This window comes from Orcinus orca, chromosome 20 (genome assembly GCF_937001465.1).
Source record: "Orcinus orca chromosome 20, mOrcOrc1.1, whole genome shotgun sequence".
Classification (NCBI taxonomy): Eukaryota; Metazoa; Chordata; class Mammalia; order Artiodactyla; family Delphinidae; genus Orcinus; species Orcinus orca.
The window spans coordinates 12894429-12914100 of NC_064578.1; the positions used below are offsets into that span (position 1 = coordinate 12894429).

Consider the following 19672-nt stretch of genomic DNA (forward strand, 5'->3'; position numbering starts at 1 on the left):
TTGGAGTCTGACTCTGTGCATGCACAGCTTAGGAGTCAGTCAGCCACTTGAGAGAAATTTGTTCACAGATTTTTCGCTTTTTCTCGGTGGTTTCCTTCTCTCCAGTATTTTGACCCTTAAGTCCCAGCCACTTAGAGGATTCTGAACTCCTACCTGTACATTTTCAGCCCAATAAGATTACTGCTTTCTGCAAGGGCTCAATTCTTCTGGGCCACAATTTGGACAGTCCCCTCAGAAAAAAATCTGGGCTGGAGCTTCCCTGTGTACTTCTCTTTTCTCAAAGATTTTAGCCCCCCATTTCCTCACTGTATTAGTTACTTTCTAACCCCTCAAAAGATATTTTATATATTTTATCTAGTTTTTATGGTTTTATTTCAGCGTAAATACAAATTTGTATTTGTACTCGTATTTGGGATCAGAATCCTCCCCAGTTTCATGTATATATAGGGCCTGCAGGGCCTTATATGATCTGGCCCTTGATGGGTTCTCTGACTCCTTCTTCTAGTCCCCTCTTTCCTCATTTCAATGCAGCCACATAGGCCTTCATTCTGAATGCTTATTCCCTTGTCTTGAACTTGCACTTGTCATTAACCTTTGCTTTTGGAACTCTTTTGTTACGGTCTAAATGTTTTTGTCCCCCCTAAATTCGTATGTTAAAATCCTAATGCCCACTGTGATGGTATTAGGAGATGGGGCCTTTGGAGGTGCTTAGATCATGCGAGTAGAACCCTCATGAATGAGATTAGTGTTCTTATAAAAGAGATCCCACAAAGCTCCCAGCTCCTTCCGCCCTGTGAGGACACAGTTAGAAGTTGGCTGTCTGCAACCCATAAGAGGGCCTTTGCCAAAACCTGACCATGCTACCACCCTGATCTTGGACTTCTAGCTTCCAGAACTGTGAGAAATAAGTTTCTGTTGTTTATAAGCCACCCAGTGTGTGCTATTTTGTTACAGAAGTCTGAACAGACTAAGTATCTTTAGATCTGCCCCTCCCCCCCCTTTTTTTTTTTTTACAAATTTATGCCAATTCACTCTTAACTCAATGATCACTAGCTGCCTTTATATAAAATCTCCTCCCCACCCCAGTCATCCCATTTATCTTTTCTTTATTTATTTATTTTAAAAAATATTTATTTATTTATTTGGCTGTGCCCGGTCTTAGTTGTGGCATGTGGGATCTTCGTTGCAGCATGTGAGATCTTTAGTTGCAGCATGCAAACTCTTAGTTGTGGCATGTGGGAGCTAGATCCCTAACCAGGGATCGAACCCGGGCCCTCTGCATTGGGAGTGCAGAGTCTTAGCCACTGGACCACCAGCGAAGTCCCTGTCTTTTATTTTCTTCATAGTACTTATACTATCTGAAATTATCTTGCTCTTTATTCACTATCTTATTGTTTATCTCTCATATAAGCCAGTTCTTGAGCAATGCATGACATATTAAAAAAAAATGCTCAACACATATCTATTGGATGAGTTACGGAAGTGAGGATCAAGAAACAAAGGGTACAGTAAAGGGTAAAATGAATTCCTAGTTTGTGATAGAGACAGTCTGTTTTTATTGAAAAGTCACTGAGTCCAGGCGACCCAGGTCAGGTCAACCCTCTTCTCACTGGCCTGTGGGTTTGTGTTTTCTGTAAAGTCTGACTTCCCTGACACAGCCTGAGCTGGCCAGGTTCCCAGATTTCTCTCAGTTTCTTGCTTGTTGGTCACTGTGATTTCAGGATAGGCACATATACTCGTCCCTATCTCCAGAGGCAGTCTGTGGCCGGGTCTAGGGTTTCCTCACTGCAGGCTGTGAGATGGGTAACTGCTGGCTTCTCTTAGCGGATTGTCAATTTCTGGCCTTAAACTGGCTTAAAAAATAAACTCCCACTTGTTGTCTGCACACATGGAGACCCATCATTGAAAATTAATGACCCTTATCCAGTGGTTAGGACTCTGTGCTTTCACTGCTGAGGGCCTGGGTTCAATCCCTAGTCGGAGAACTAAGGTCACACAAGCTACATGGCATGGCCAAAAAAAATTAATTAATTAAACAATTAAAAAAATTAATGACCCTAAGTGACTTTTCAAGAACTTCAGGTCTGAGATTTACCTATGCCACATATCTGTTAAGGAACATGTACATTTATCTGTTCTACCCTGGGCTGTCTTGGTCAATGCTCAAGGTTGGCAGCAGCCTTAGCACCACATTATGGCAGTAGCAGGAGTGAGTTTTGGTAGAGATGTCAACATGTCCTCATTCCTAGAGATAGAGGCCTGTGTCAGCCACAGTGGGCAGTTTGTACCCCTAAAATATTCTCAGTCTCAGGGGTTCCTTATGAGGCTCATGAGCCCCCACCCGACCTCTCAGGTTCTAGCTATGTCTGGTCTTCACTGCCCATTTGTGGGTCAGGACAGCAGAAGCTGCATTTTTGAACACGGATGACCAGTGGGGATCACATGTCCCAAGCTGCCCTCACTCCCCAACATGGTATACTGGCAGAGTGGGATAAAAGTGCACCCCGCCAACTGAGAGGCCAGGGGTTCTGGTCCCAGGCTGGCAAAGTTCATCCTGGGCAGGACATTTAACCCTGCTGTGCAGAACTGTTACCATCTCTGCCATTCTTCAGGTGAGTGAGAACCCAACTCAGGCCTGATGCATGGCTCAGATGACACAATAGATGCGAAGATGCTTTAGGAAGATAACATCTCTCCTATGGAAAAGGAGGGGACACTGGTGTTAAGTGAAACAACCATCCCTGCCTGTAGTGCTTGCTGAAGATGCTGCATGCAGGTCAGCAAGACAGTTATGAGGCACAGACTTAACCTGAGGCCTCAAAGACATGTTTTGTTATTTTCTTTCCCTCCTTGAAACATGAGTTTAAATTCTGGCTTAAAATCTGGCTCACATGCAAAGGGCTTCCCAGTTTATTCATAATACTGGCTATAACTTTTTTAATTCCCTATTGTGGGCCAGGCACTTTATTATTTCTAATCTTCACAATTATACATTAGAGCTCCTCCTTTTCTTTCTCAGACGAGAAAAATGAGGGTCAGAGAAGTTAAAGGACTTGCCTAGTCTGCCGAAGAGCAAGGAATATAACAGGCTCTTTTCTTATTCTGGAACCAGTGCTCCTAACCCTGATTCAATGCTGCCTCCTTTTCTGGGTAAGAGAGGCTTTTGGGGCTGGTGGAAGGAAGCAAGGAGAAATGCAAGAAGAGGTTCTTAGATGCCGGAATACACCTGATCGTGTAAAGTTCACCTCTACACATAAAGTTTTTATTTCAAGTCATTGAACGGATGACATACTCTACCGGCCATCTTGGTTGTGGCAATCCCAATCCTTTTTTATTTTTCTGTGACGACAACCAAGGGAATTAGGCAAAGCTGCCCTACCCAGATATCTTAAGGAGCACCAGGAACGCCCCCGGCAAAAAGCGCAGCTTTCCCGCCCGCCGAGGTCCGGGGCGTGGGCCATTCGGAGCTCGGCCACTCCCGGGCTTTGCTCCCAGCTGGCGGGTCTGCGCCGGCAGGAGAAGGGATCGGATGGACCCCGCCGGGCCCCGCCCGACTCCCCGCCCCCTCATTTAAATACGCTGCGCCGGCGGGTGCGTCGAGCTCGCCGCGGAGTCAAGATGGCGGCGTGTGGACGTGTACGGAGGATGTTCGGCTTGTCGGCGGCGCTGCAGCTACTGCTGCTCGCGGCGGCCGGGGCCGACAAACTCCAGGGCCAGGGAGGCCACAGCCCAGGCCAGGGCCCGGGGGCCAACCTTCTGCCCCTCGGAGGGCAACCTGGAGGCGGCGCTCTAGGGGGTCAGCTCCAGCTGCCTCAGTCATCTCAGTTGCAGCAGCAGCAGCAGCAGCAGCAGCAGCAGCAGCAGCAACAACCGCCTCAGCAGCCGCAGCCGCCTTTCCCGGCGGGTGGGTCTCCGGCCCGGCGGGGCGGATCAGGGCCTGGCGGGGCTGGCGGGGGCTGGAAGCTGGCGGAGGAAGAGTCCTGCAGGGAGGACGTGACCCGTGTGTGTCCCAAGCATACCTGGAGCAACAACCTGGCGGTGCTGGAGTGCTTGCAGGACGTGAGGGAGGTGAGGAGGCAGGACGGGGCCGGGAGGTCCAGGCCTGCTGCGGGCCCGAGGGTGTCGCCGGCCTTGGAAGCCGCTGACGACGGTCTGCTGCTTCTCTCGCTTCCTCTGAGCTGCGCTCGCTCCTTCCCTCTCTGCCCCTCGCTCCCCGGCGCATTCCAAGAAGGGGACCCCACCCCCACCTTTCATTACCTCTGGGTGCGGGGGTCTGGGACGCAGACCCCAGCTCCCGGCTGCAGTCGGCGAAGGCCCAGAGCGTGTTTATATTTGCTCCGGTCTTTTGTGTGATGCTGTAAGCGCGGTGGCTCCTCGGTGAAAACCTGTTTAGGATTTTGCCATCCGTTTCGACTTGGATAATTTGTAGCAACCCTTTTAAACATGAAAAATGGTTGGCGTACTTCAGCTGTTAAAGAATGCCCTGCTGTTTATTGGCAGTAGATAATGTTTGTTTAGGTAACTGGTTCTATTCTGATGTGTATTGTAGACAGCAACCGAATTTACTGTCTTTACCCTATTCTTTTGTAATTCAAAAATTCCTATTATTTACCAGCTGCTGAAAGTAATCTATGCTTTTTTTTTTTCCTTCTTTTTCTTCTTCATTTCTTTTGGTCAATTTGTAATGAATCTCAAGTGTAAGCTGTTACTCCAAATGATTTAGAGTCCCAGAGCTTGAAAAGTTGGGGCAGTATTTGAAGATGGATTGTGGGGTCTTTGCCTTTCTGACGTCTGAATGTGATTTTAACAGTACCTTTTAATGCAGTCTAGGTTTGATGTTGTTTGATGTGATTCAGTTAAGTAACAGAGAATTTCTTCTCTGGATTTAATGCTGCAGACTTAAGTGCATTTTTGACAGTTACCAAAGTTTGGGAGCAAATCTGGTAGGGATACTTTTTTTGTAAGGTTTAGGTGTATAGAATTAGGCCCAAAGGTTGACAGGTAGAATGAAGCCACCGCTGGATACAATTTTATTTGGGAAGTTGTTAAGAGAATTTTCTAAGGTGTTCATGGTCATAGGAAAACCACTGGCTTGTTGAAAAATGCTAGTCTTGGCAGTTTTTTTCCCCCTCATCCCCCTGTGATATTTGCTCTGGTATTCCACGCAGAGTAATTCACAGGAGGAAAAGATATACATGCTCAGGAGACAGCGAGAAGGGAAATTTCTAGAGCCACCAGAAATGTGGGGCCTTAGATGACTTATCTACAATTTGAAAACTAGGAAGATAATCCCTTGTTATTCTTTATTCTTCAACTACTCCTCTAGTCGATAACAGCTATGATTCTTAATTCTGTCAAGCTTCCTGAAATTTTCTATTTGGCCTTCGAGGATATATAATAGATGCTGTTCTCTCAAACTAGGATCCTAATATTGAAGGCCAAACATTTGGTTAAGCAGTTTGTGGTAGAAACAGGATGTTATTAGGGAAAGTGGCAAAAAGTGGCCCATTTAAGGAATACATGTCTCCTTACGTGCATTAGGGACATTTGGAAACAGTCACTCACAGGAGCAGTCTTCCTTTGTCATGCATGTAGAAGTGTGTAGCAGCATATATAATCTGTAAATAACTTAGCTTTGACCACTTTCGGAGTCTTTTTAATTTGGTAGGTACTATCTTTCTTGCATTAGTTAGTGTAAAGATCCTGGCCTGAAAATGTAGTCCCTGCTCCACCTTTGACTGTAAGATTCTCAGCAAGGGTATTCTTTTGGTAACTACATTTTTCTTCCTTTATAGGGATTTAAACTCTTTGAAGGTAGTTACTAGGTCCTGTATTTCCTTTGTAACTTTTCAGAGTACCTAATTCAGTGCTGAGACTCAGTGAATAGTGTTGACTGATTGAAGGTGAGTAAGCTAATGGAGCCCATTTTATGCTCTAGAGAAAGAAAAGGTGTCATGTAAATTGGAAGAGGCAGTTTGGGGTGGGGGGGCAGGGGTTTCCAAATTTCCAATTTAATTAATTTTCCTCCAATTTTATATACATAAAAAATGAAAGAATAGTATCATGAACAGCTGTGTATATTCTTTAGGAGGTGGAGCTATTTTTAAACTACTTCTTTTTTTCCTTTAAAGACAGCAAAAAGAAATTTTATTCCACTCAGAGAATTAGTTAAATCTCAATTATGTGTTTGAAAGAGCATAACGATTAAAAGGTAAACTAGCTAGGCACATTTGAAGTGAAAGTGTGGAATATGTTTTGTATGTGCTTTTTGGTAAGTAGGACAGTTTGATAGGAAAGTAGACATTTGTGCTTCTTTATCCCTTTGGATACATATTTGGGGAAGATTGTTCTCTGTGTTCTTGCTATTAGAATTATGAAAAGACAAAGCATGTGAGTATTTAAATGGTAGTATAGTAAACCACATTTTTATTTTGAAACAACGTGGGTAGGTTAAGTCTTAAGTTCAGATATTTTAAGGTTCTCTTTAGTGTTCAAAGTTATGTACTAATTCACTTAGAGAATCTATTTGAAGGTATTTATACTTACCTTTAAATAATTTCAGTGGATACTTTCCATTTGTCTAATGCATCATATGCCACCAAATTAAAATTTTATGTGTGAACTATATTGAAACTGCACATAGACTAAGATTAGTTCACAGCTTTTTCTCCTTTTGGCCACTATTTTAAGGTTATATGTTGTGGGGGATTCTTTTTTTAACCCTGTCAGCTGAGTCATACTTTTTAAAAGGTGAAGTATACCCAGCGGGTCCCCTGTTACATAGTGGGTATATTAGCAGTAATGATGGATAGTAGTCCTGGTTACGTGTGTGTGTATGTATATGTAGTTAGTAGTAGTTCTAGTCATAAGAATATATAACTAGAAGGTATAAGGGTAAAAAGGAAAAATACATCCTGGGCTGTTCTACCAGGTGGAGAAGTAATACCAAAAGTATTACTGTCTAGTATTTGATAAAGAGATAAGACATGCTTTATGTTGAGAGTAATTTTAAAATAGTTTACATATTTTTGGCTGAAATGACCAACAGTATCTTTTTCTTTTTTTTTTAAATAGATTTATTTATTTATTTTTGGCTGTGTTGGGTGTTCGTTGCTTCGTGCGGGCTTTCTCTAGTTGCGGCGAGCGGGAGCTACTCTTCGTTGCGGTGCACGGACATCTCATTGTGGTGGCTTATGTTGTTGCAGAGCACGGGCTTTAGGCGCGCGGTCTTCAGTAGTTGTGGCGCACATGCTCAGTAGTTGTGGCGCACGGGCTTAGTTGCTCCGCGGCATGTGGGATCCTCCTGGACCAGGGCTCAAACCTGTGTCCCCTGCATTGGCAGGCAGATTCTTAACCACTGTGCCACCAGGGAAGTCCCGACCAATAGTATCTTGTGTTTAGAAGTTGCAGATGGAGATGTTGGTTCTTTAGAAGTTTATTAGTGATGTGCATAGTTTTTCTTAGGTTGTTTTTTTTTGTTTGATTTAAAAAAAGAAACAAAAAACTTTCTAATATGGAAAATTTCAAACATAAACACAAATAGAATGGTATGATGACTCCCCACATACGCATCACACAGCTTCAGCTATCCTCACTTTTTTAATCACAGGGGTTAGGAGAATGGATATTTTAAAGCAAGTTCCAAACACTGTCATTTCTGTTATAAATACTTCAGTGTGAGTCTCTGATAAGGACTTAAAAAAAAAAAACCAGAATCTAATTGTTATTTTTTAGTATTTGAAAGCATTGTGAGTATTTTTTCTGAATTTCTTGGTACTTTGTCTTGGTATATCAGTTTCAGGTTATAAATTTGTGACCACTATCTCTAAACTATGCACAGAGTGAATGCTTTGTAAATATTTATTTTAGATGGCCTATTTTACACATTGAAAAGGAATTAATATTTCAACATTACAAACTGTAAACTTACTTTCAAACTCATAGGTGAACATTTTCTTATTCTATTCTTAGCCTTTCTCTTAACTGTATGTATCCTAAGATAGTATGCCATAATGTCCGTATTATCTCATTTATCCTGTGAGGTGAATAGTGTTATTATCTTAGTTGCGAAACAGGCTCAGATAGATGAAGTAATTTGTCCAGTGTTATATCCTAAGTTGTAGGGGTGGTATTCAGCAAGTTCTCTTTGACTTCAAAGATTTTATTCTTTCTAATCTGCCATGGATGGTTGCAGCTAGGGAAACTGCTAGTATGTGGCTGTTGAGAACACCAGGGGTTCATAAGTGCACACAAAAGGAGAAGAGTCACCTGGAATTAGAATCTTCTTTTCTTCACTACCAAGAACAACTGGGTAGGAGCAGCATCTTTGCATTGGAGTATTGTTGATTTCTCAGGTGGACAGACTGGCATTATTAGACAAAGCTAATTTAATTACTAGTCTGAGTCCATTACAAGTAGAGTTTCTGCTTCATGAAACGATTTTCAGATCCCATTTGACCTTAAGCAGAATTTGTACTGGTATAATGGAAGAATTTAGATATATTCCCCTACTATTTGTATTGAATCAATGGAACACCACAAAGAGTAAACTAGGACTAGAGCTGGCACTGCCATTAACTAATTCTATGACTGTGAGCAAGTCAGTTTACCACCCGAGTCTCAGTTTCCTCATGTGTTAAATGAGAGGCTTGGGAAATAGTACAATTTACAATTTCTAAGATTCCTATTATTTAACCTTTATGAGTTGTTTCCTGTGTATATTCTCTGTATGTATGTATTTTATAGTTTCTAGGATTTATATATGTGACATCTCCTGGTTCCTTATTCATTCACGGGTGAAATAGTGAAATGGATAATGCAAACAGCAGTTAATCCAAACATCGTTTGGCTTTAGGATACATTATGATTGTTTTGTTTGAGCCAATATGGAATTTCCTCCTATGCTGACTCTCAGTGGTTGGAAGCAGTCTAACCACATAATCAAGGCATTATTTTATTTTTTATTTTTTATTTTTTGCGGTACGCGGGCCTCTCACTGCTGTGGCCTCTCCCGTTGCGGAGCACAGGCTCCAGACACGCAGGCTCAGCGGCCATGGCTCACGGGCCCAGCCGCCTCGCGGCATGTGGGATCTTCCCGGACCGGGGCACGAACCCATGTCCCCTGCATCCGCAGGCGGACTCTCAACCACTGCGCCACCGGCGAAGCCCCTCAAGGCATTATTGATCCCCTATTATGCACTTATCATTGTGGAAGAACACTAGTACTTTAAGACACTACCATTGCTTACAGTTGGTTTGATAAATGGGATTGTGCTCAAGAAACAGTTATATAAGAGAGTGTTCATCACTTGGTGTCACACAGACAAGTAAATTCTTTAGGGCGATGAAAAGAGCACAAAATTAGGATTTAGACTTGGATGGAACTCCGCTCTGCTACTCTTGGCTTAAAAATCTTATCACTTTTTTTTACCCTTAAGTAGGGACAGTTTAGCCCTGTTGTAAGTGAAGATACACATGAGTTCTTGAGTTTGATGTGCTAGTTGTATTTTTCTTTTTTATCTTAAACAAAATATGTTACCATTAAAGTAGGCAGTACTAACACATACCACCAGAAATCGTCTTGCTTGTCACCTATGGTACATGCTTTGGAAAATTCTAAGAGTGGATTATCGCTTAAGATCCTTCCAGCTCTGGTACTTTGTGATTCTGTCATCTGTAGAAATACAAAACATTGCAAGGGAATCATAAGCACAAGTGAAAAGGGAAGATGCTTTGAGAAATTAAGGGGGCTGTACTGACTGTACTGAAGTAGAGAGTTTGAGAATTTTTTCAGAGTCCAGGTTATAAAGGGTCTTGCATACACCACTGTCTTATTCTCCAACTAAAGCCCAGAAATGGAATGTGTTTTTATCCCTGAGATAAAAATATTCCCCCAGATAAGTGAGTTACCTGTAAAATAGCACTGTCACTTATGGAAGGAACTTTTTAAGAAGCCTCTTGATAAGACTGCTTTACAGTATATAGTTGCTGAATAATTTCATTGCTCTTTGGAAGAAAATAAAATACTCCATCAGTCCAAGAGATAAGATGATACGTTTCTCCTAATGTATTCAAAACAAATTTCATCAGCAACAATCCTCCCAAAAAACTTCTCCTGCTTATATGAGAAATGTATGTAGTATTTTAAAAAGAAGCAGTTAAAATGGCTTGTAGGATGTCATGCAAATTAATTTTTCTTCCTTCAGCAAACATTTATTGAATAAATACTGTGTACAAGACACTGTGCTTAGTGTTAAAGGTTACAAATATTGATTATAGCTAGCATTTATCGAGGGCTTTTTGTGTGCCCTGCCCTAAGGGACCAGATGTTCTCTAGGTGTTATATCTCATTTAATCCTATGAGAGATATATCATTAGTATTATTTTAATTATTACTATTTTTTAAATGAGGGAACTCCCTCAGGGCCAGTAAGTAGTGGAATTGATATTTGAAAGCAAGTCTGTCCAACTGTAAAATGGCTCTTTCCCCCTCCCCCTGTGCCTGTGGTAGTCACCAGCTATATATGTTGCTACTGAGCAGTTGAAATATGAGTAGTCTGAGTTGAGATGTGCTGTAAGTGTGAAATGCACACTTGATTTTAAAGACTTAGAACACACAGGAAGGTAAACTATCTCAATTTTTTTGGGGGGGGGTAGGGGTGCGCTGCACAGCTTGCAGGATCCTAGTTCCCCCACCAGCAATCGAAACCGGGACCTCAACAGTGAAAGCACAGAGTCCCAACCACTGTACTGCCAGGGAATTCCCGTCTCAGTTTTTATATTGATTACATGTTTGAATGATAATATTTTGGATATATTGGGTTAAAAACATTATTAAAGCCAGTTTTACTTTTTATTTTTTAATGTGACTATTAGAAGACATAAAATAATATATGTGGCTTCCATTATATTTCTGTTGGACAGCACTGATCTGGAAGAAGAAAAAGGTATCTTTATTAAAACTATAATACAAGTTATAAAGTAGTAAGTACCATAAGAGAAGGAGAAATTAAATGCTATGCACATATGGTAGAGGAAATGGTTGGGAGAATCAGAAAAAAACTCTTCACTGCTTTTCAGTCTTAAATTGATGTTCATATCATGAAATTCTTAATTTAGCCACCTTAAAATGCCTGGTTAATAGATGGATGTCATTTTCCTCATGCCGACTTTATGAGTTGTAAAGGGGTACAGTAGCTCCTTCAGATTAAGAGGAGCTGAACTCATAAAACTGGAAGCCAGCAAGTGACTCATCTTTATTTGATTGAGTTAGTTATATTTAAAACTTAAGAAAGAATGTCAAGTGATGGCCCTCAGAACTGTGCCAGTACTAACCCTTGTATCTGCATTAAAATAGAGTGTGGAGGAACAAGAGTGTGGACTGGAATCTAAAAACAATGAATTAAGAGAACCAGACATTTATTTTTATTCAGTTTAAATAATTTTACTGAAATTAGAATATTATGTTAGATCGACTGCGTGGTGTTTACAGTACCTATAAATTCTCCTATTGAAGCCTTGAATAACATTATAACTCTATACAGGGGGAGTCATAGTGAAAATGGGTACATGGTTGAATTCCTCGATCTGCATCCTTGTAAAACAGAACAAAGAACAAACTCTTAAAACATTTTTGTGTTCCTTTAAAAAAAAAATAACAAATGTGATGTATAGTTAAAATCATAAGGAAGATAAACAGTGGAGTGAAATGATATGTGAGAGAAATTAACCAGGAGAATGTGTGTATGTTATAAGTCAATTCAAATGCAGAGTTACCAAAAAAAAAATGAAAGAAAAAAATCATGTTTAAAGAAAATGCTCTGATGTCTCGGAAGGTTTCATTTGTAATTTAAGTTAACATAGAAAGACAGACTGCAAGTCACTTAACAGAATTCCCAAAGTTCCTGTGCTGGCCAAATCAGCTCCGTAATGTGATAAACACCATAAAGTGAACAAAAACTTCAAGGAGGGAGAAGGGAATGTAATGGAGAGTTTTAATCATGCACAAAGTCTGCCATTTGTTAATTAATGCCATCTACTGCGCATACTTGTTGCACATGAAATAATCAGCAGAGATAAGGTCCTGTAGTCATGTGGAGCTCATCATAGGAGGAGCAGTGTGGTGAGTGGTAAAGAGTGGGCTCTGGAACTGCAGTCCTGGATTCAAATCCTAGCTCACTTACCACTTACTGTGACCTTGGACAGATTTATCTCTTCAGCCTTCACTTTTCTTATGTGTAAAGCTGAGGTATGAAACCACTCCCACAGGGTTATGAAGAGGATGAAAAAAATTTAAATATATAGAGCATCCATCAAATTGCAGTTGCCCATCAGTGGTCTTTCTGCCCTTTGTTGTTGCAGATGATGTCCTTCAAGATATGGCTTTATGTTCACTGTCTTAAGAGAAATCTGAAGTAAATTGTAATGTGCCACACCTTTTATTATAATCCTTCCAAGGCTTCTTCAAGAAAGCTGTAGTTGAACTTGAAGAGTAGTAAGGTCAAAAACTTTTTATAGGACTTCCCTGGTGGCGCAGTGGTTAAGAATCCGCCTGCCAGTGCAGGGGACACGGGTTCGAGCCCTGGTCCGGAAAGGTCCCACATGTTGCGGAGCAATTAAGCCCACGCACCACAACTACTGAGCCTGCGCTCTAGAGCCTGCGAGCCACAACTGCTGAGCCCGAGTGCCACAACTACTGAAGTCCGCGTGCCTAGAGCCCGTGCTCTGCAACAAGAGAAGCCACCCAATGAGAAGCCCGGGAACTGCAACGAAGAGTAGCCCCCGCTCACCGCAACTAGAGAAAAGCCCGAGCGCAGCAACAAAGACCCAAGGCAGCCAAAAATAAAAATAAATAAATAAATAAAAATTTATTAAAAAACAAATAATGCAGGTAGTATTTTAAAAAAAACTTTTTATAGAGTCTTTACCAGGTATTTAAAATGTGTACACTTTGAGGTTGTGGAGTGCAAAGGACTGAATTCTCTGGGTAAAGGAATTCAGTTCTACCAAATGTTCTTTCATTCTCTTGGCCTAAATGATGCCTAAATTTGGAATAAACTGCCTATCAGACAAAGGAAATCTCTGTTCTTTGATATAAGAGGGAAAAAATTAGTTCTTCTATTTCTGAAGACTGTGTTGCTTAAAACATCCTCCCTCTGTAGAATGGAATGACTAAGTAACTTTTATCAGCTGAGAAACAGAAGGCATTGATTGTTATCTTTTTGCCCTTTGTAAAACCAGATAAATATAAAAATCACTTAAACTTTCCTGAAAGTTGGCAACTTTTCAGAGGGAAAGTAATATGTAAGGACTTCTATGTTGCTAAGGTGGGAACATTTTCTGGCCTATGAAACAGTCTATATTGAGGTATAAATACATAAATTAATCATACATTAAGGACAGCACAAAATATTCTCAGTATTTAAGCCTTCTTTCTGAGGTAATTAGGTAGTAGAGTTAGTTTTGAATAGTTTTGAAATAGGCAAAATTCCACAATCTCGGGACTTCCCTGGGGTCCAGTGGTTAAGACTTCGCACTCCCAATGCAGGGGGCATGGGTTCAATCCCTGGTCGAACTAAGATCCCACATGCCACATGGTGTAGCCAAAAAAAATCCACAATCTCTTATTCAAACTCTGATTTGCTAGGTTAGTACCTGACTGACGTGTGTATAGATAAAAGCTTTTAGTGTGTAGAGTTGTTGGTTTTCTTTTAAATCATTGTAAGAAGTTTCAAGAATTTATACGATTGTATATTGATTTTCAACTTGAAAGTATCATCTGAAACAGGAGAAATTAGAGCAGTGAAAGCGGAAGTCAGATGAGATTGGTATGGTTCCCTTCCTCTTTTGGAAACAAATTCACATTCTTTAGTCCATGGTCTCACGCTGCTTCTCCATTCTCCAGCTCTGCTTCCCACTAGCTCCCTACATGATATCCTACTGATCGCTACCTTTCCCCCAAGTCGTTTAATGGTATTGGCTTCCAGAGAGTGCCAGTTACAGCTGTTGAGTTTTTATGTAAATATTTTGTTGGCAAAGATTTTATATTCAGTGATTTGAGAAGTTTCTGCCCCAGACTGTTGCTCATTACCTTTCCCTTTGCACAGTCCACTGCCCCTACCCCCTACCAGTTCTCCTTTAAGCATTGTTTTCTGGCTTGTTTTTACTAGCAGACGGAACCATAAGAATTACTAATATTTGATCATATTTGATTTATAAAAAGCAGTTTCACATGGTTCAGTTTGTTGTTCATCTTGCTCAGATTTTGAGTAAGCAGTATATGCTTCTGTAGCAATATCATTGTTTCCTTTTGTATCATCTTAAACTCTAGAGACAGGAGAAATTTAGTCATTGTAGTGTAGGGCTTTCACCTTGGGAGTCTTCCTGAAATTTTTTCCCCAGCTTCTCATTTGGCTTATCTGCCCCTAGGACCAAAAGAAGAGAACCATTGTAGATTGTTTTATATTTTTACTCATTCATTTGTGAAATATTTACTGAGCGCTCACTGTAGGGGTTAATTAATAAGCAAGATGATTATTTGGCATTAAAAAAAGGTGACATGAGAGTTTTGTTTCTTAAAAAATAATGTATTCTGAAAAATTTTTCTTACCTCTCTTACAATAGGGGAAATGTGGAACCAGGTATAAATGTCAGGGAAGAACTCACCAAATATACTTGCTTTTTAAAACTTGAGTATTGACCTAACAACCTTCTCCCTAAATATTTAGTTACTCTGAGTTAAGTTGCTAGCTAACATTTAGTTTATGGAACCCTTTAAATCTCGTTTGCAGTTCTTGATAATGGTATGTGGTAGATAGGACAGATATCAGCCGTATTTTACAGACAGAAAAACCACAAGAATCAGATGGATTGTGATTTGGCCAAGTCTTGTAAGTATTAAGAAACAGAGCTTAGACGCCAACTCAAGCCTTTTTAAATTTAGAGCCTCTGTTTTTCCGTGCTACCACATTGCTTCTCTGATAATTTTCACGTTTACATAAATGATATATTTTCATATTTTTAAATGTATTTTTATAGCCCATTTTTATTTAAATCTGCCAACAAATATTTGAACACATACTGTGTGCCCCTATTTCTTAAAATAATTTTTCTGTTCTCCTCTCCTGGGCGCTAATCTTACACAGGTTAAATTGCTTGCTATCGTCTCACAGTCATGAGGCTCTTTTCTTCACCCTCCTCTCCCCACCAACAGTGGGGTTGGGTTTTTTTTTTCCCCTCTGTTTCATTTTGGATTATTACTATTGTTGTATTTTTAGGTTCATAGGTCTTTTCTTCTGTGGTTTCCAGTCTGCTGTTAGTGCCATCTGTCCAGTATATCTTTTGTTTTAGATACTCTATTTTTCATCTGTAGAAGTTTGATTTGGATCTTACATATATATTCCATTTCTCTCTTCGTTATGTTCATATTTTCCTTTACAACCTTGAATGCATTTGTAATAGCTGTTTTAAAAAGGTCCTCATCTGCTAATTCCATCATCTGTCATTTCTTGGTCTTTTTCCACTGATTAATTTTTCTTCTGGTGGTCACATTCCTACTTCTTTGCACGTGTGGTGATTTTTTTTATTGGGTGTTGGTCATTGTGCATTTTACGTCTTTGCTGAATTTGGTCGAATTCCCTTAAAGAGCGTTAGATTTTGTCTGGCACACAGGTTACATGGAGATCAGTTTGATCCTTTTGAGGCTTGCTTTTAAACTTTGTTAGGGCAAGTCCAGAGCAGCCTTTAGTCTATGTCTACTTTAATTCTACTGCTGAGATGTGACTCTTCTGGGACTCTACCCAGTGTCCCAAGTTATGTGAGGTCTCTCCTTTCTGGTTGGTGGGAATGAACTACTCCCTGCCTTGTGAGCTTCAAGAATTATTTGGCGTATTTGCTTTTCAGTGTTTCGTTTCGCACTGCATACACATAGGATAGGACTTGACTCAGGGCGATTCCTCTGAAGATCTCCTGTGTTCTTTGTACAGCTCTCCTTTCCATTACTCTCTCTGTCTTGCAAATTCTGGCCGCCTTGGATCCCCTGAACTTTGATTTCTCTCCTCTACTCAGCAAGTACACTAGAGTCTGTTTGGGTTCCTCCTCCCTGTGCTGCAGCCTAGAAACCACCTCCTGGCAGTAAGATGGGGTGATCGTCAGGCTCACATTGTTTCACTTCTCTCAGGGATCATAGGCTTATGCTGCCTGTTGTCCAGTGACTGAAAATTATTTCATATATTTTGTCTAGTTGTTAATTACTACAGGGGCAATTTCTGTGGTAATTAATACTTTGTGAGCAGAAGTAGAAATCACTATCCCTTGAAGTTTAACTTCTGACCTATCAAATGGAAATGAATAGAAGAATTTGTTAGAAAAGGAGATTAAGCATTATTTATTAAAATTGCGAATGTATATATCTGTCTTTTGAGGTAACAATCCTACTTCTGAAAATTTATACATAACAGTATGATCAGTGTGTAGGAGGTATTTAATTGAAGTTTTTTTTTTTTTGGTAATAGCAAACAATTGGAAGCAACCTAACACCCTTCAATAAGGAAGTGATTAAATAAATTTATTGTACATCAATGCAATGAACTATTGTATTACTGTGGAAAAGAAACTCTTTATGTCAGGTATGGAAAGAGCTCCAAGATCTGTGACTAAATTAAGAAAGTAAAGTTACCACTTTGTATAGTATACTACCTTTTTTACAATCAAAGGGGAAAAATAATAATATTTATTAATATTTGCTTGTATTTGCATTAGAATGCTCCAGAAGGGTACAGAAGAAATTAAGGCTAATGGAGGATAAAAATGGGTGGGAAACTTTCCACTCTATTCTTAATATTTTTGATTTTTTTTCTTTTTGGCTGCACCATGCGGCTTGTGGGATCGTAGTTCCCCAACCAGGGATTGAACCCAGGCCCATGGCAGTGGAAGTGCCGAGTCCTAACCACTGACGACCAGGGAATTCCCTATATTTTTGATTTTTTAAAAAAATATTTGAGGTGTATGTATGTGTTACCCGTTTAACTTTTTTTTTTTAATTAAGATAAAGAGCTTTTTTTCCCCATTGCTCATGTTGACTAAACTATCTTAGTATGAGAGTTCCACAGGTATAATTTCATTTTGTGCCAAGGTCGGCTTGTTTGTAACTGGGTTGAGCCAAGCCTTTCACGAACTTAGAAGATAAAAGATTTCCTTAATGTATTATTTAGGGCAAAACTAACTGCCATACCAAACCCAAAACTACCAGTGGCTTAGCGCAAGAGAAGTTGTGGAAGACTGCCAGCCATCTGGTGATGGGAAACCCTGGTTCCTCCCAGCTTGTGGTCCTATTTCCTAGGACTTTAGAGTCTTCTGCTTTCAGGCAGACAAGAGAATTAGAAACCCTGCCTGCTGCTTTTTCTTTTTTTTTTTTTTAAGTCCTTATTACCCTTCCTTCCATATAATTCACATACCATAAAATTCAACCACAAGTACTTTTTTTTTTATTTTTGGCTGCGTTGGGTGTTCGATGGTGCATGTGAGCTTTCTCTAGTTGTGGCGAGCGGGGGCTACTCTTCACTGCGGTGCTCGGGCTTTTCATTTCTCATTGCAGTGGCTTCTCTTGTAGTGGAGCACGGGCTCTAGGCACGTGGGCTTCAGTAGTTGTGGCTCATGGGCTTAGCTGCTTCGCGGCATGTGGGATCTTCCTGGACCAGGGCTCGAACCCGTGTTCCCTGCATTGGCAGGCGGATTCTTAACCACTGCACCAGCAGGGAAGTCCCCCAAGCACAAGTTCTTAAAAGCCCTGGCCTCAAGGTGACCAACTCTTTTGTTCACATTCCACAGGCGAGAACTCTTCACATGCAGCACCTAAATACACGGGACTGGGTAATGCGCTCCTAGTGACAGCTCCCCACTGTGAAAAGGGGAGCACAAAATGCTAGCAAGACAACTAGCAAGTTGTATCACAGTTATCTGGGCAAGTCAGATCAAGTTCATGTGCCAGCCTTTTATTTGTCATATCAAGCAGTTATGTTCCTTCACATTTTCTCTAGGAAGATGACAGTTGTTTATAAGCAATCAGATTTTTCTTTGCTCTATATGTGTGGAAATACTTCCATGTGATCAGTTTTCAGTGTTATGATCTCTTTGATTTAAAGTATGGAAGCAGTTTCAGCCTTGTGTAGTGATCTCAGTTCCAGTTTTATACTTGCTAAGGGTCAAGACCTTGTGTCCTATGCCTGGCATTAAGCCCCAAGCCCTAGGTTAATGGAACAGTCCCCCTTCTTCCTTCCTCTGCTTCTGGTGCCATGGTTTTTAATCCTCCCTCCCTCCTTTTCCTGGCACCTAGGGGATTCCTCTTTCTCCTGAGTTCATCTATGCCTTTGAAAGAACTTCATGTTTATTGTTGAAGACTTTTCAAGTTCTGAACATATATATTGCCAGAACTTGAACTTTGTTCAAAAGAGATGAGGAAGTAGATTAACATTTATTGGGCAACTGCTATGTGCTTGTATACATAATCTTATTTAATCACCACTGTTACTCTAAGAGGTAGATTTAGTTTTAGCCCTCATTTTATTATGGAAAATTTCAAAGGTACAGAACAGTTTTAAAAAATCATACATTGATCACCCATATACCCGACCACTAAAATTTTACCATTAACATTTTGCTCTACTTGCTTTATCACATAAATACGTTTTAAACATTTACTGTAAGCTATATGAAAAAATTGTATTCCAAGTCAGTTTTAGTTCATAGCTTTTCTTGTGCTTAATAAAAACAAAACACTCTCCTACTGCCAGAACTTTAAAAAAAAAAAGAAAGAAAAGAGAAATTGTATCTTAGTCAAAAACAACTGCATTTATTTTGTGTTAGTCTTTTTTTTCTCCTCCTCAAGGTGTTTGGGAAAACCAGTGTCTTTTTCTGAAGCAGGTGTGCTCATTCTGCTACGATGAGCCAAAATCCTTAGACTTTGCTTTTTTCCTCAGTTTCTGAAGATGTTTATTTTCACGGTCATCTTTTTCTAGATCTGGCCTTTCCATTATTATAAGTTTATGTAACCTAAAAGGAATTCCAGATGATTCAAGATATACCAAGCTTGGGAAATTGAGCCGTCTTCTGAATGGCTGACCCTGCAACATGGCATGGCATTTCAAACTGATACATGTTGGAACTTTTGCTGAGTTTAACGATGCCATGCAATGGTGATTTATAGATTATATTGAGATAATAATAGATTCATTTTTTAGATTAATTAGAATGTAGCAAGTAGAGTGTAGCAAAAGCGCAGAGTATTTGTTCCTCTGAGCTAGTATCCTCCGTCATCCAAAATAGTTGTTTAATAATTTAGTTATAATAATAACCTGTATAGGATGTTGTCAACCTTTTGATGTGTATGTTTAGTGTGCTTTTTAAAAAATTCCGTTACTTTTGTTCTCCATTGGATGATTTAGAGCTCAGTCTTTTGTGATGATAAATCACTTCCATTGGCATGCTAAAGTCTGGACATAGGTTTATTCTTGCTGTGCAGCGACTATATTTCCTGGGTTCAGAAGATGGCTGTCAGCTGGAGCTTTCTAAGAGTCAATTTAATATGATTGGCTGTATGTTAAAATGTTGTTGGTATTTGTAATGACTGCTTTTTGCCAAGAGGGCATTTAAGTTTTTTCTTTTTTTTTTTTTGGCT

At 40.1% G+C, this 19672-nt stretch overlaps 1 protein-coding gene across 2 annotated transcripts in view; it reads left to right on the forward strand.

Annotated features, from left to right (window-relative positions):
* The first annotated feature begins 3586 nt into the window (after positions 1-3586).
* Positions 3587-19672, forward strand: part of GLG1 (golgi glycoprotein 1) — a 149477-nt gene continuing 133391 nt past the window's right edge. The window contains exon 1 of one of the 2 annotated variants that reach the window (XR_004485066.2): positions 3587-4068. Coding sequence is in view for 1 of the 2 variants with exons in the window: in XM_004273265.4 (XP_004273313.1) it covers positions 3619-4068 (450 nt within the window). In the remaining variant the exon portion in view is untranslated. The remainder of the gene's footprint in view (positions 4069-19672) is intronic. The other variant, XM_004273265.4, reaches the window with a different exon arrangement.